The 16538-nt window shown below is 41.9% G+C and overlaps 1 protein-coding gene across 1 annotated transcript in view; it reads right to left on the minus strand.

The window, feature by feature from the left end:
* The window catches only part of si:dkey-261h17.1, a 63736-nt gene extending 47484 nt beyond the window's left edge, over window positions 1-16252 (minus strand). Inside the window, exon 1 of the mRNA XM_034173102.1 lies at window positions 15992-16252. Coding sequence (XP_034028993.1) covers window positions 15992-16061 — 70 coding nt within the window. The 5' untranslated portion in view covers window positions 16062-16252. The remainder of the gene's footprint in view (window positions 1-15991) is intronic.
* Between the last annotated feature and the right edge of the window lie 286 nt (window positions 16253-16538).

A 16538-nucleotide genomic window follows, 5' to 3' on the forward strand; every position in this document is an offset into this window, starting at 1 on the left:
GATAATTGATAGCAGCTCCAGCCCACTCTTTATGTTCATCCCATAATTGCGTCATTAAAATAGTTTCAGCAGGCTTGTGAAATGTGAAACCCGTTTCCAAAACACTCAGGCCATTTTGTTGGCGCATTTTGGTGTTATTAAACGCACTGGCTGCTTCAGGAGAAAGCTGGTGTCACAGACCAAACGGTCCCCCCTCCTACAAATTGGTCCGTCCTGCCTCTACTGCGCACGCGTCATTTGGGACCACAGCAGCTCGTCTCTTCATCCAAAGCGATCAAAGGGATTAATGAGATTATTAACCATCAGATGACAAGGTAAAACCTCAAATCATTCTAAAGCCAGTTTTAAGCAGAGACGAGGCCGTTTTAAGAAAAAACGAGGTGATAATCGGTGATGCTTTGAAATGACGGAGGCACAGTGAATGCAGCAGGAGCTCTGATCGCTTCCTCCATCTTCTATTATGAAATAATGCTGAATTCATGTGGAAATGATTGTTGTACAGAAGCTGAAGCAGAAACAGTAATCGGTGAAATACTGCAGACGCTCCGAAATGATGCATGTGCAGTGAAGGCAGGGCGGACCGATTTTTAGGGGGGACCGTACAGTCTGCGACACCGGGCTCCTGAGTTACAACCAGTGCTGAGCAGATGCCGCGAGGCTGAATCCGGCATGGAGCAAGGCTGTAAAAAAGCGGAGAGACCTACAGCCCCAAAACAATCTGGCCCTGCTGTAATTCCGCCAAACTCACAGAGAGAGGAAGATTGCGAAATAACAGTAATCATCTGAAAAGGCCAAACTCAGTTTTCATACTGTTTACTCACACAGTCGTGAATGCAAGTCAACCCCAAATTGGCAGCTTTTTTTTTAAATTGTGCACATTACAACAAGAGTATCTTAACAAATTCCTGTGTTGTTTGTGACATAAATAAGTACAAATAAAGTTATACAAGCATCAGTTCCAGCAGAGCTCTCTGTTCTGCAACTGTTTTGCATCTTGCAGTATCAGCTGAACGTTAACACTTCAGTCATGCTCACCAAACTGTAATTAAATCATGTTTCACCTCCAGTCATGCATCTCTAAAGTGTGTGTTACCATCAGTACAAGTATCAAGTGCTGCAGTGGCAGCTGCTGAGCTTCCATTGCATCCACAGCTGCCTCCTTGTGTTTTCAAGGATGTAGTACGGTGGTTTGCAGAAACACTGTACACGTGTGTCCTGGTGGAAGTCAGCGACAGAGCACAGCCTTTGGTGCAAAACTGCATAACAGTTTGTTCTGCAGAATCAGTTAATTGAGGCAAGGCTGAAATTAAGAAATCTGATTTGATCAGGAAGAATTAATTTTGTCCACATGTTGCCAGTGTCTGGAATTAACTTCCACAAAAGATTAGTCAGTGCATCTGTGGAAAATCAGAAAGTGATCAAATTTAAATTTCATGTAGATATTAAGGAACATTTTCAGTTTGACTTAACCGGATTATTTGAATATGAACAGCTGGCAATCAAGTACAAGAAGTCTTCTACCTCAAGAGAAAACATGTAAGCAATTGCTGTTGTTAATTAATGTATACATTAGAAACACATATGTTATTGATATTATTGATTCCAACGCTTTGTTCCATGTTGGTACATTGTTGCATTTCTGCTGGGGGTTACGTGACATTGGGAGCAATGACAGTCAGCAAGTTTGCACTGGGTCAGTATGTTCCTGATATCTGCAGAGTGACCCACTGTGTTCTTGTTAAGATATTTGTCTGCTCAAAAAGTGCATCTTGGAAAAAGCTAGTGTCATTTCTTATCTTGCTATCATATGAAAAAGACAGGCAGTGATTCATCAGTTAAATTGTCAACCCAAGGTCTTGTTTTCACGTCTATCCAGTTTTGACCTAGTTAGCACATGGCCTACCATGATCACCTGCTGAGCACACACATGGGAGAAGCACCTCTTTATTGTGAATAATGTCAATTGATGTTTATAAAAACATTACTGTAAACTATGTTCAGGATCCTTTTTGGAATGAGCTCTGACCATTGAGGACCAAGATCTGTCTAACTTCCCATGAATGCAAAAGTAAATTATATTTTTTATACTTACAAAGTTTTTCCTTACTAGTCAGGACCATACTATTTAAGATCTCGGTTAACACTGTGATAGTCAGATGACTTTAGCTAAGACTCATTAACTGCTTTAACTCATTATTAAGCCCATTTTCACTGCAGGAACTCACAGGGTATTTTAGGTGGTCAGATACCTTTGTGAGTGTCTCCATTGCAGGGACTACTCTTGAAAGGTGATGTTCTGGTCTTTTTCTGGGAAAAATAAGTCCCTGCAGTAATGGTACTTGTAATAAGTGTAGCTTATTTGTAGCTTTGGAGGCCAGGCTGGGCGAATTGGAGACTCGGCTCCGCACCGTGGAAAATTCTACAGCTAGCCAGGCCCCTGTAGTTGGTGCGGACCAAGGTAGCTTAGCCGCCGTTAGTTTCCCTCTGGCAGATCCCGAGCAGCCGGGAAAGCAGGCCGACTGGGTGACTGTGAGGAGGAAGCGTACTTCTAAACAGAAGCCCCGTGTACACCGCCAACCCGTTCACATTTCTAACCATTTTTCCCCACTCGACGACACACCCGCCAAGGATCAAACTCTGGTTATTGGCGACTCTGTTTTGAGAAATGTGAAGTTAGCGACACCAGCAACCATAGTCAGTTGGCTTCCGGGGGCCAGAGCAGGCGACATTGAAGGAAATTTGAAACTGCTGGCTAAGGCTAAGCGTAAATTTGTTAAGATTGTAATTCACGTCGGCAGTAATGACACCCGGTTACGCCAATCGGAGGTCACTAAAATTAACACTGAATCGGTGTGTAACTTTGCAAAAACAATGTCGGACTCTGTAGTTTTCTCTGGGCCCCTCCCCAATCGGACCGGGAGTGACATGTTTAGCCGCATGTTCTCCTTGAATTGCTGGCTGTCTGAGTGGTGTCCAAAAAATGAGGTGGGCTTCATAGATAATTGGCAAAGCTTCTGGGGAAAACCTGGTCTTGTTAGGAGAGACGGCATCCATCCCACTTTGGATGGAGCAGCTCTCATTTCTAGAAATCTGGCCAATTTTCTTAAAGCCTCCAAACCGTGACTATCCAGGGTTGGGACCAGGAAGCAGAGTTGTAGTCTTACACACCTCTCTGCAGTTTCTCTCCCCCTGCCATCCCCTCATTACCCCATCCCCGTAGAGACGGTGCCTGCTCCCAGACCACCAATAACCAGCAAAAATCTATTTAAGCATAAAAATTTAAAAAGAAAAAATAATATAGCACCTTCAACTGCACCACAGACTAAAACAGTTAAATGTGGTCTATTAAACATTAGGTCTCTCTCTTCTAAGTCCTTGTTAGTAAATGATATAATAATTGATCAACATATTGATTTATTCTGCCTTACAGAAACCTGGTTACAGCAGGATGAATATGTTAGTTTAAATGAGTCAACACCCCCGAGTCACACTAACTGCCAGAATGCTCGTAGCATGGGCCGAGGCGGAGGATTAGCAGCAATCTTCCATTCCAGCTTATTAATTAATCAAAAACCCAGACAGAGCTTTAATTCATTTGAAAGCTTGACTCTTAGTCTTGTCCATCCAAATTGGAAGTCCCAAAAACCAGTTTTATTTGTTATTATCTATCGTCCACCTGGTCGTTACTGTGAGTTTTTCTGACTTAGTGCGTAGCTCAGATAAGATAATTATAGTGGGCGATTTTAACATCCACACAGATGCTGAGAATGACAGCCTCAACACTGCATTTAATCTATTATTAGACTCAATTGGCTTTGCTCAAAATGTAAATGAGTCCACCCACCACTTTAATCATATCTTAGATCTTGTTCTGACTTATGGTATGGAAATTGAAGACTTAACAGTATTCCCTGAACACTCCCTTCTGTCTGATCATTTCTTAATAACATTTACATTTACTCTGATGGACTACCCAGCAGTGGGGAATAAGTTTCATTACACTAGAAGTCTTTCAGAAAGCGCTGTATCTAGGTTTAAGGATATGATTCCTTCTTTATGTTCTCTAATGCCATATACCAACACAGTGCAGAGTAGCTACCTAAACTCTGTAAGTGAGATAGAGTATCTCGTCAATAGTTTTACATCCTCATTGAAGACAACTTTGGATGCTGTAGCTCCTCTGAAAAAGAGAGCTTTAAATCAAACGTGCCTGACTCCGTGGTATAACTCACAAACTCGCAGCTTAAAGCAGATAACCTGTAAGTTGGAGAGGAATTTAGAAGATCTTCACTTAGCCTGGAAAAAGAGTCTGTTGCTCTATAAAAAAGCCCTCCGTAAAGCTAGGACATCTTACTACTCATCACTAATTGAAGAAAATAAGAACAACCCCAGGTTTCTTTTCAGCATTGTAGCCAGGCTGACAAAGAGTCAGAGCTCTATTGAGCTGAGTATTCCTTTAACTTTAACTAGTAATGACTTCATGACTTTCTTTGCTAATAAAATTTTAACTATTAGAGAAAAAATTACTCATAACCATCCCAAAGACGTATCGTTATCTTTGGCTGCTTTCAGTGATGCCGGTATTTGGTTAGACTCTTTCTCTCCGATTGTTCTGTCTGAGTTATTTTCATTCATTACTTCCTCCAAACCATCAACATGTCTATTAGACCCCATTCCTACCAGGCTGCTCAAGGAAGCCCTACCATTAATTAATGCTTTGATCTTAAATATGATCAATCTGTCTTTATTAGCTGGCTATGTACCACAGGCTTTTAAGGTGGCAGTAATTAAACCATTACTTAAAAAGCCATCACTTGACCCAGCTATCTTAGCTAATTATAGGCCAATCTCCAACCTTCCTTTTCTCTCAAAAATTCTTGAAAGGGTAGTTGTAAAACAGCTAACTGATCATCTGCAGAGGAATGGTCTATTTGAAGAGTTTCAGTCAGGTTTTAGAATTCATCATAGTATAGAAACAGCATTAGTGAAGGTTACAAATGATCTTCTTATGGCCTCAGACAGTGGACTCATCTCTGTGCTTGTTCTGTTAGACCTCAGTGCTGCTTTTGATACTGTTGACCATAAAATTTTATTACAGAGATTAGAGCATGCCATAGGTATTAAAGGCACTGCGCTGCGGTGGTTTTAATCATATTTATCTAATAGATTACAATTTGTTCATGTAAATGGGGAATCTTCTTCACAGACTAAGGTTAATTATGGAGTTCCACAAGGTTCTGTGCTAGGACCAATTTTATTCACTTTATACACGCTTCCCTTAGGCAGTATTATTAGACGGCATTGCTTAAATTTTCATTGTTACGCAGATGATACCCAGCTTTATCTATCCACGAAGCCAGAGGACACACACCAATTAGCTAAACTGCAGGATTGTCTTACAGACATAAAGACATGGATGACCTCTAATTTCCTGCTTTTAAACTCAGATAAAACTGAAGTTATTGTACTTGGCCCCACAAATCTTAGAAACATGGTGTCTAACCAGATCCTTACTCTGGATGGCATTACCCTGACCTCTAGTAATACTGTGAGAAATCTTGGAGTCATTTTTGATCAGGATATGTCATTCAAAGCGCATATTAAACAAATATGTAGGACTGCTTTTTTGCATTTACGCAATATCTCTAAAATTAGAAAGGTCTTGTCTCAGAGTGATGCTGAAAAACTAATTCATGCATTTATTTCCTCTAGGCTGGACTATTGTAATTCATTATTATCAGGTTGTCCTAAAAGTTCCCTGAAAAGCCTTCAGTTAATTCAAAATGCTGCAGCTAGAGTACTAACGGGGACTAGAAGGAGAGAGCATATCTCACCCATATTGGCCTCTCTTCATTGGCTTCCTGTTAATTCTAGAATAGAATTTAAAATTCTTCTTCTTACTTATAAGGTTTTGAATAATCAGGTCCCATCTTATCTTAGGGACCTCATAGTACCATATCACCCCAATAGAGTGCTTCGCTGTCAGACTGCAGGCTTACTTGTAGTTCCTAGGGTTTGTAAGGGTAGAATGGGAGGCAGAGCCTTCAGCTTTCAGGCTCCTCTCCTGTGGAACCAGCTCCCAATTCGGATCAGGGAGACAGACACCCTCTCTACTTTTAAGATTAGGCTTAAAACTTTCCTTTTTGCTAAAGCTTATAGTTAGGGCTGGATCAGGTGACCCTGAACCATCCCTTAGTTATGCTGCTATAGACTTAGACTGCTGGGGGGTTCCCATGATGCACTGAGTGTTTCTTTCTCTTTTTGCTCTGTATGCACCACTCTGCATTTAATCATTAGTGATTGATCTCTGCTCCCCTCCACAGCATGTCTTTTTCCTGATTCTCTCCCTCAGCCCCAACCAGTCCCAGCAGAAGACTGCCCCTCCCTGAGCCTGGTTCTGCTGGAGGTTTCTTCCTGTTAAAAGGGAGTTTTTCCTTCCCACTGTCGCCAAGTGCTTGCTCACAGGGGGTCGTTTTGACCGTTGGGGTTTTTACATAATTATTGTATGGCCTTGCCTTACAACAGGGGTGGGCAATCATGTGCCATAAAGGGCCGAGACACTGCGGGTTTTCCGTGCAACCAATCGCCTCAGCAGGTGATTTCATTAATGATCAGGTGTTTATGTTCAGAGCAGAAGCTCATCAGGTGAGGTGATTGGTTACATGGAAAACCTGCAGTGTCTCGGCCCTTGATGCCCACCCCTGCCTTACAATATAAAGCGCCTTGGGGCAACTGTTTGTTGTGATTTGGCGCTATATAAATAAAATTGATTGATTGATTGATTGGCAGGAAAAAAACTGCTGGGCAGAGCTCGACACTGATTGGTTGTTAACTCATGCAGGAGAAGACAAGTGCCAAGACATACAAGCAAAAGGAGAGCAAGGGCAGAAGAACCGAAAGTGTTGCAGCATTATTACCTCATTGCATACGCAGTTGCATGAATATGGTCGGTCTTAACAGCAATGGGAACGCAACGGCTGAGGCCACTAACTGTAAATGTTCATGTCGTGTGGGAAATAGGTCGAGTTCCAGTTTGGATTGGTATGACATCACAGAGTTGGATCTGTCCATTTTAGCAGTGATGACACATAAAGTCGAGAGTGTGTTTAAACTCTTCACTTGTGATTCACACTACAGTGTTGCTCATCATACAGATGGAGAGCAATGTTATGTGGAGTTTCTGGGCCATGTTGTTTGTCCCGCCAAATTCTGTGGAGGAGAAACATTAGGACAGGACTTTTTCTTCCTTTGTGCTGGTAAAAATCCAACAGCTGTAAAACTGCAGTAGTGTGCCAAGGGAACAAGGAAGAATAAGCTCACCAGAATACCAGTAACTGGAAAAAGAAGATCTAAATGCTAACACAGAGTCTGCCATTCATTAACATTGTTCCACTATGTAAGTATTGTCACTTGATGAGCTGTTTCTCCTCATAGTCTTTATTTTCTAGATCATCATTCTGATAGTGGTGACAATAATTCTGCATCTTATTGTTTGAAACACAGCCAAAGTATAAAATAAAGATAATTCTGAAAGAAAATGTTTTTTAAACAACGTCCTGTTCTTGTTGTGGTTGTGAAGCCGAGCAGATGAGGGAACAGAGGACATGCGGTGCTTGTTAGCATATTTTAATGGTTTCAGCTGCGTCCTGACCTGACTCTCTCATGTCTAATCACTGAAGCAAGTTGGCAGTTTGACAGAATAGCCTCTCCAGACTTTCTGACTCGCGAGCTCAGTCGTACGTTTGAGGCCAAGAGGACACACACACACACACACACACACACACACACACACACACACACACACACACACACACACACACACACACACACACACACACACACACACACACACACACACACACACACACACACGCCCCAGCCTGACATAAGGCCACTATCTGCCAGGACTTATATAAAAAAAAGGACCACGCCCTCCAGCAGATGACGTGAATCCAACTTCCACCAACACAACTTGGGACTGAAGGAATGCTACTCAGCAGCCGAGGGCCATGAGAAAGAGTGCGTCAATATTGTGCCAGTGCTGATATTGGCAGGTGAACCTCGCGTCTAAGAGACGGAAATTCAGGTTAGGGTTATTACATTTCCACTTTGCTTTATGCTATTACTCAGTCTGCAGCTTGTGTTCAGCTTTTAAACTTCTTCTAGATTCAAATTGAACATCTTACTGTTCACATGTGGGTGGCAACTCATCAATACAAACACCAAATTTGGAATTTCCCAATGAGGAGTAAAGCCCTCACTGTAATGGGGTAGATTCTACCAGTGACAGAAAGTCATTGTAGCTGACAAAGTCCACTGAGCAAGACAAGATGTTTGTCTCCAGTGTTAAAACTGGCTTTAAAACTTGGGTTTTCCCCCAAATGTCCTGGGAGAACAACAACACACATATGCCAAAGAGGCGTCAAATGACATCACCCAGCAGCGTGGTTCATGGCAATTTCAGCGCGACATATTTGTAAGGCCCTGCGGTCTCGGATAAGCTGTTAAAGCTGTATGTATGTAAATTTGTAAAGCTGCATAATGACTGAATGACAGCCATGAAAATTAGAAGCAGGACCCAAATCGATGCTTGTTTGAGTCAGGGCCATTCCTCTGGTATAAACAAAATGCATTTACCAAGGCCTTCACCTTTTAGTAGGGGTGTGACGATACACAAAATCACAGTTCGATACATACCTCAGTTTTGAGGTCATGGTTCAGTTCATTTTCAGTACAGTATGGGAACAAAATGCAAAACCTAAATTTGCTTGTTGTTTAAACCAACAATTTAATAAAATGTTCTCAAATAAACAACAAATGTATGAAATATTATAAAAAATACATTCATAGTAAACAGCTTTTAACAAATCCTTTCCACATGTAAAGAGCAGCACAAGGGTTCCAGCATGAAGCCCTGTTCAGTTTTATTCAACCTTCATATTTTTTGCCAGAAAAATTAAGTTGTCCAAAACTGCCACACTCTATAAGGGATTAAAAAAAAAAATAAATAATAATGTTAAAGAATCGGTTTGCTTTTGTACAGTTTGTTTTATTTTCTATCTCTTTCTATTAACTGTTTAATGTTTGTTAATATATCTTTTTAAATAAACTTTTGAAAACAAAAACATGGGAGAGGGAAAATGTGAGAAAAACAACCATAAAAATATTTAGAACCACAAATAAACTTGATTCTTGGTTTGTCTATTTATTTTGCCATTAAAACTGGCCATCACTTATTAAAATAAAATAATTTCTCAAGGCCAGGGCTTCTCAAAGTCTGGGGACTATTTAATCAGTGCAGCAAACGAGGTCAGTAGGCTGAGCGAATCCGAGTGAGGAGGATTGTAGATATCCCTCCGCTCAACACTTTCAGGCTGCTGCAGGCAGCGGAGAAGGAGGAGGAGACCCGCTGCCACTCGGTGACAACAGAGACTTTCTCTTTCGGTCGCCAAACATCAGTAAAGTCTCCGGTAATGCCATGAAAAGTAGTTAGATTTGTCATTAGTTGCTTTTGAGAAAATAAGTCATCAAGAGGGTTTGGAAAGTCGCCAGATTTAGCGAGGAATTAACAACGTGGAATGTAAACAACGCAAACTCACCCGTACACAGCCCTGTACCGAACCGAACGTCCCGTACCGAAACGGTTCAATACAAATACATGTGTCGTTACACCCTTACGTTTTAGCTCTGCATCCAGACCACCTTTAAATCGTGGTATGCAATACTGTAATATCTGATATCAAGTAAATACAGGGCCAGTATCGTTGATGCTGATACCAATATGGCTAGTTTTTTTTTTTAACCATAGACTCTATGTATACTGGACAAAGCCTGCGTTACGTCACCTATTGGTTTTCTAAAGAGACCCAGAAGAGCCGAAGTGACACCCTTGTCTGGACGTCGCTATGGTGAGAGCCCCGCTCGCACCGATTCATGATGAACTCATTAATGCATATAGGGACGACACGTGAATGGCTCAGTGTGTCATGAAAAACGCCTGAACACGCCCCTCTTTTTGAGTCCGAACCGCCAGTTAACAAGCTGCCGTCGGTTTGGTATTTATTAAATTGTATTTTTCGGGACTCCTCCTCCTCCTGCTGCTCTTCGTCTGACTAATGTTCCTCTCCTCTGACCCTAAACTAATTTGTAACAGCAGGACAATATATGAGGTGCAGATGTAAATAACTGTCAGAAGCCATTTTTTTTTTTGCAGTCGTTATAGTTCTGCAACATATTTTCTGCTTTTCTTCTTAAGGAACATGACATGTGATACCAGACTCCCTCAATACGCTTGTTGTAGGATAAGCAAGAAGTCTGAGGCCTTCCGCTAACTCGGATGGCTTTAAAGTACAAGTAGTACAATGTATATTTTAAAAAACAGCCTCTCTTTCAATCAATAATCAATCCAGACTCAAAGTGACACAAGCAGTGAAAAGCCTTTCAATTTATCAAGAAGGAATTCAAACAATTTCTTACTCATGTAAAATAAAACTATGCGTAATTAATGAATCTTGACATCACAGGGCCTGACCTCTGACCCATATGATCAATCACATCGTCTTAAAAGTAAACACATCAGGTCATATGACTCGCCCCTTTGTTGGGAAAATGTTCCAAAACAACACAAAAATAGCCATCCAAGTAAACAGATTATCAACACGGAGTGGGTGACGCAATGAAATATCTTATGCATTTGTTTTCAGAGTTATAAACAAGTGCATACTTCTGCAGTTTTACGCTGCAGTGCAAGTTGGACACACAACTATCAACTATGTAGCAGCTCTGTGGAAATGGAGCATCACTGTTAGATGTGGTGAAGAACTGAGGACGGCTCAGCCTTGAGACAACACCCATGTGATCGTCACGAAGTAGAAATCAACACCTAACGCATAAAATGAAGTTTGTGCTTCTACCAAAACACAACCAATAATTTATTTAAAGACATTTATGTACATTTTATTCTCACTCATACATGCATATATATATTCTTAAATATGCTCATATTTGAGTGGAGGGACTTATGTATATGTTTGTGAGAGGGACAATATCTATTACTGGCAATGTACACCTGTGAAAGTAAGAGCACATTTAAGTATGTGAGAGGGATTACATACTATATGTAAGTGCAGTATATGTAAGCAAACTTTTAAAAAATGTATTTCCAAATTAGATTTTTTTTTTTTTTTGCATTATATATTTAGCATTACGAGGTCTGTGAGAAAAGTAACGGACCTTATTATTTTTTTCAAAAACTATATAGATTTGAATCACGTGTGATTATATCAGACATGCTTGAACCCTCGTGGGCATGCGAGAGTTTTTTCATGCCTGTCGGTTACGTCATTCGCCTGTGGGCAGTCTGAGTGAGGAGTGGCCCACCCTCTCGTCGATTTTTCATTGTTTAGGAATGGCTCAGAGACTGCTGCTTTGTTTGATAAAAAATTTTTCAAAACCTGTAAGGCACAACTGAGTGGACACCATTCGATAAATTCAGCTGGTTTTCGGTGAAAATTTTAACGAGAGATTTTGGAGTTTTACTGTCGCCGGAAGGACGGCCCACGGCGCCTGACGGAGATCTGCGCTTCGAGGCGGCAGCGTCTCGCTGTTTCAAGCTGAAAACTTCCTAATTTCAGGTTCTGTGGACCCAAGACGTCGTGAGATAACAGAGAACTTTCAGAAGAATTCGGGATCAGGAGTTTATCCAGACATTCCACTGTTAAAGGAGATTTTGTAATGAAAGAACGTGCGGGCAGATTCGCATGTCGGGCCGGACCTGACCGCGGGGGGTCGCCACAGGAAAAACACCTCCGTTGGAAACCTTAATGGACAAGTTGGAACATGCCCAAGCTGTTAAACAATTTCTCAGATACTCACTTGTTGAAAGCCATCAAAAGCCACCTGAATTTTACAAATGGTTTTCAACACAGGTGTTTTTCATGTCGCGGCGCAGACGGATTTGCCGAGTCGTCACGGCTCCGACTCGGCAAATTCATCCGCACGTTCTTTCATTACAAAATCTCCTTTAACAGTGGAATGTCCGGGTAAACTCCTGATGCCGGCTTCTTCTGAAACGTCTCTGTTCTCTGACGATGTCCTGGGTGAACAGAGCTTTAAATTAGGATGTTTTCAGCTCGAAACAGCCAGACGGATGCCACCTCCGACCGCGCTGCGCCGATCCGCTTTGTGGGCTGTGCTTAAAGCAAAAGAAACTCCACAATCTCTCATCAGCCGTTAAACTTTACACCGAGCTGAATTTCTCGAATAGTGTCCACACGGATATCCCTCACCGGTCCTGAAAAAATTTGATAAAGCAACGCGCCCCATCTCCCTGCAGCGTCTCAGACAAAGAGATTCCGACGGGAGGGGGAGTCCACACCTCACTCAAAGCCTGCCCACAGGCGAATGACGTCACCGACAGGCATGACAAAACTCACGCATGCGCACGAGGGTTCAAGCTTGTCTGACGTAAAAACATATGAATCAAATCCATTTATTTTTTGAAAAAAATAAAAAGGACCGCTTTTTTTTTTTTTACCACAGACCTCGTATATGCACTTCAGTTAATTTGCTTATGTATTTATTTTGTATAATTGTTATCAACAGGACCACATTGGAAATAAATATCTTTTATAATTTATGTTATCCTTTAGTAAGTTGTTCGTATGCATATTTTACATGTATGAATTTTTTTTTGCCAAATTAAAACCAACCTATGTGAGATAACATGCTAAGTATGAGTCACAATACATACGAGGTCTGTTAGAAAACTATCCGACCTTTTATTTTTTGCAAAAACTATATGGATTTGAATCATGTGCGCTTGCATCAGCCAAGCTTGAACCTTCGTGCGCATGCGTGAGTTTTTTCACACTTGTCAGTTGCGTCATTCGCCTGTGAGCAGGCTTTGAGTGAGCAGTGGTCCAGCCCCCTCGTCGGATTTTTATTGTGAGGAAAATGTCTGAATGATTTGGAGCTTTGCTGCATCAAATTATTCCAGAAACTGTGAGAGACAGCCAGGTGGAAACCATTCGGAAGATTCAGACGGATTTCAGGGACGATTCTATGGGGATCACACAGATTAATGAGTGTTACAATCGGTTTAAAGACGGCGCACAATGGCGGAGGGTGCACCTCGCTCCGAGCGGCAATCGACAGGCTGAAACGACCAGATAATTTCCAAACTGAACGCTGTGTTGATCCGGGACATAGCCTGACTACTACAGAAATGGCAGAAGAGGTGGACATACCACTTTTTCGGTACATTCCACTGTTACAGGACTTTTTGTCATGGAAAGAGGAGCGGAGGAATTCACCACGGAGCCGCTAATGGCGCGGGACAAAAGCACCTCCGTGTTGGTCTCACAGGACATGCCCTGACATGCCCAGCTCTTGCACCATTCGGAAGATTCAGACAGCTTTCGGTGGCTTTTCAGTCGTGTGACTATCCGAGAAATTGTGGACGAGCTGGACATGCCACAACATGTCCTGTGAGGCTTCATCATGGCGTTGCTTTTTGTCCTGCGCCATTAGCGGCTCCATCCCGACGCGCAAATTCCTCCGCACATGCACATGATTCAAATCCATATAGTTTTTGCAAAAAATAAAAAGGTCGGATAGTTTTCTAACAGACCTCGTATATGTGTGTAAGGAAGAACATACATATGTTAGAGTGAGTGTGTGTAAGAGCACAGCTTTGAACCAGTTCAAGGAACAAAAATTATTTTAATAATGTTAACAGGTTTATAACATTGTTGTTCTTTTATTTCACATTTGAAAGATTTTCTACTTGAAATAATGACTTCACTTCCCATTTTTCTCTGAATGTCGTGCACGTTTTTGAAAGGCAGAGCGAAATTTAGCAGTGGCAGGCGATTAAAGTAAAATAGGCAATTAATGTAACATAGGGCATAGTTTCCCTGTTTATGACCAGAAGAGATAAATATTGGGCTGTGAAATAATGTTGGAGATCATGAGCTAGCTCTAGATAGGATGAAGAATGTCCTCAGTCTTGCTTAGTTTGTTACCTGTGGCAGTAGCAGTGGAATATATTGCAGAATATATTGCAAAATATAGCTCATACCCATACAAATTTTTATAGAACGCCCAAAAGATACATAGTTATGTCACACAACTGGTTCAGGAACAAATATTTTAAGGTGGTAGCCAAAAGTAAAGCATTAAAACATTTATTCTGCTAGGAAAACATTACACAAAAACTTCTGTAATTAATTATTTTGGTTTTGTTATACGAGGTCTGTCCAAAAAGTATCAGACCTTTTTATTTTTTTCAAAAACCTTATGGATTTGAATCACGTGTGCTTGCATGAGCCAACCTTGAACCTTCGTGCGCATGCGTGATTGTTTTCACGCCTGTCGATTGCGTCATTCGCCTGTGAGTAGGCTTTGAGTGAGCACTGGTCCTCCCCCCTCATTGGATTTCATTGCGAGGAAATGTCTGAACGATTGGAGCAGCGCTGAATCAAATTTTTCCAGAAACTGTGAGAGACAGCCAGGTGGAAACCATTCAGAAGATTCAGACGGCTTTCGGTGGCTTTTCAGTCGAGTGAGTATCCGAGGAATTGTGTAAGAGCTGGACATGTCACAACATGTCCTGTGAGACTTCCAACTTCCGCACGTCTTTCATTACAAAATCTCCTGTAACAATGGAATGTGCCGAAAAAGTGCCGATGTCCACCTCTTCTGCAATTTCTCTGGTAGTCAGACGACGTCCCGGATCAACACAGCGTTCACTTTGGAAATGATCTGGTCGTTTCAGCCTGTCGATGGCCGCTCGGAGTGTGGCGCACCCTCCGCCATTGTGCGCCGTCTTTAAACCGGTTGTAACACTCCTTAATCTGTGTGATGCCCATAGGATCGTCACCGAAAGCCGTCTGAATCTTCCGAATGGTTTCCACCTGGCTGTCTCTCATAGTTTCTGGAAAAATTTGACGCAGCAAAGCTCCAAATCGTTCAGACATTTTCCTTGCAATGAAAATCCAACGAGGGGGGAGGACCAGTGCTCACACAAAGCCTGCTCACAGGCAAATGATGCAACCGACGGGCGTGAAAAAAATCACGCATGCGCATGAAGGTTCAAGGTTGGCTCATGCAAGCACACATGATTCAAATCCATATGGTTTTTGAAAAAATAAAAAGGTCTGATACTCGTATGTGTGTTTTACTTGGATTGTTACCAACATCTGGTGAAAATTCCATGTCGGTAGGACCTTTAGAAACATATTTACTGAGAAAAATGGTGATGTGTTGAGTACTTATTTTACCCGCTGTATATATGTTTATTTTCTCGGCAGAGTTCCAGAGTAATTAGATTTCCAAAAAAATCTAATTAGATTTCCATACAAATCTAATTACCATCTCTTCCCAAGGTCACTCTAAGGGTTTATCCAGCCAATTAGACGGGGGCTCTGGTGAAGTCGTCACACTGGACTGAACTAGAACTAGTCCCACGTTGAAACCAGCAAAGCAGCAACTCCACCCAAGTAATACATCACCCTACAATTAGTATCAGGCCTGACTGGTTTGGAGTGGACTCTGCATACAACCAACATGTGTGGCATAGTCATGTGTACGCACAGCATAGAGGATGCATGCAGGTCAAATTGGGTAACTTTAGACATCACAGCCCGCCCACAAAGTGGAGCAGAATAACCTTATTTGTGCCCAGAGTGGTTTATTCTTTCATGCACATTGGAGCTCACACTGGCTCCACCCACTTGCACTGCAGGATGTAGTCTGAAGCATAATTATTCTCAACTGCAGTTTTCCAATCCTGAGCAAACTTTTTTTTCTGCGCAACACATCTAAGCAAAAGCAAAGCCTGGGCAAAAAAGTCACTTCTTGCATGGAGTCAACTGAAAAAAACAAGCGTAGTGCAATGAAGTAACAAAAGTGGAATTGGAAAGATTGATCTCAAGACTGAAAGTAAACATAAAGTTTGAAAAAAGGGTCAAGTATGCGTGAGAATACTCACTGGTGAGTAACAGAGAGTAGAGGAGTACAACTACAGCCGCCGCTCTGCAGAATCCATTCATTCTCCACATGGATGCAGCCCATTCTCTGTGGTCAAACTCAGCCGCTCTCTGTGTGTGTGTGTGTGTGTGTGTGTGTGAGAGAGAAAGAGGTGTGAATTAAAAGTGTGGTGGGAGCGAGAGAGAGAGGGACAGACGTGGATGTGAGAGGGCTAGGGTAGCTGGGAGTTTCCTGTGAGGTCTGAGTGAGAGGGGCAGACAGCAGGATAAAGTATGGACTTGTGTCCTGTGGCTCTTTATATGGCTCCACTCCCCTCGGAGCTTTCCACGCCCACTTTTTGACTTCGACAAGACTCTGTTGGTCTGTCTGTTGGTTTGTTTGTTCGTCTTGTCAAAGTCACTTCAATACCATAGAGTCCCACAGTGTTTGTATTTCTACATAAGTGATGTCCAAGACATATTCAGTGGCAGTTTTACCTTTAAAGAAAATACAGAGCTTCATCCACAATGACCACAAAAGACTCCAAGCTGTCACTGATGTTAAAGGGG

Source organism: Thalassophryne amazonica, chromosome 6 (assembly GCF_902500255.1).
Source record: "Thalassophryne amazonica chromosome 6, fThaAma1.1, whole genome shotgun sequence".
NCBI classification, from domain to species: Eukaryota; Metazoa; Chordata; class Actinopteri; order Batrachoidiformes; family Batrachoididae; genus Thalassophryne; species Thalassophryne amazonica.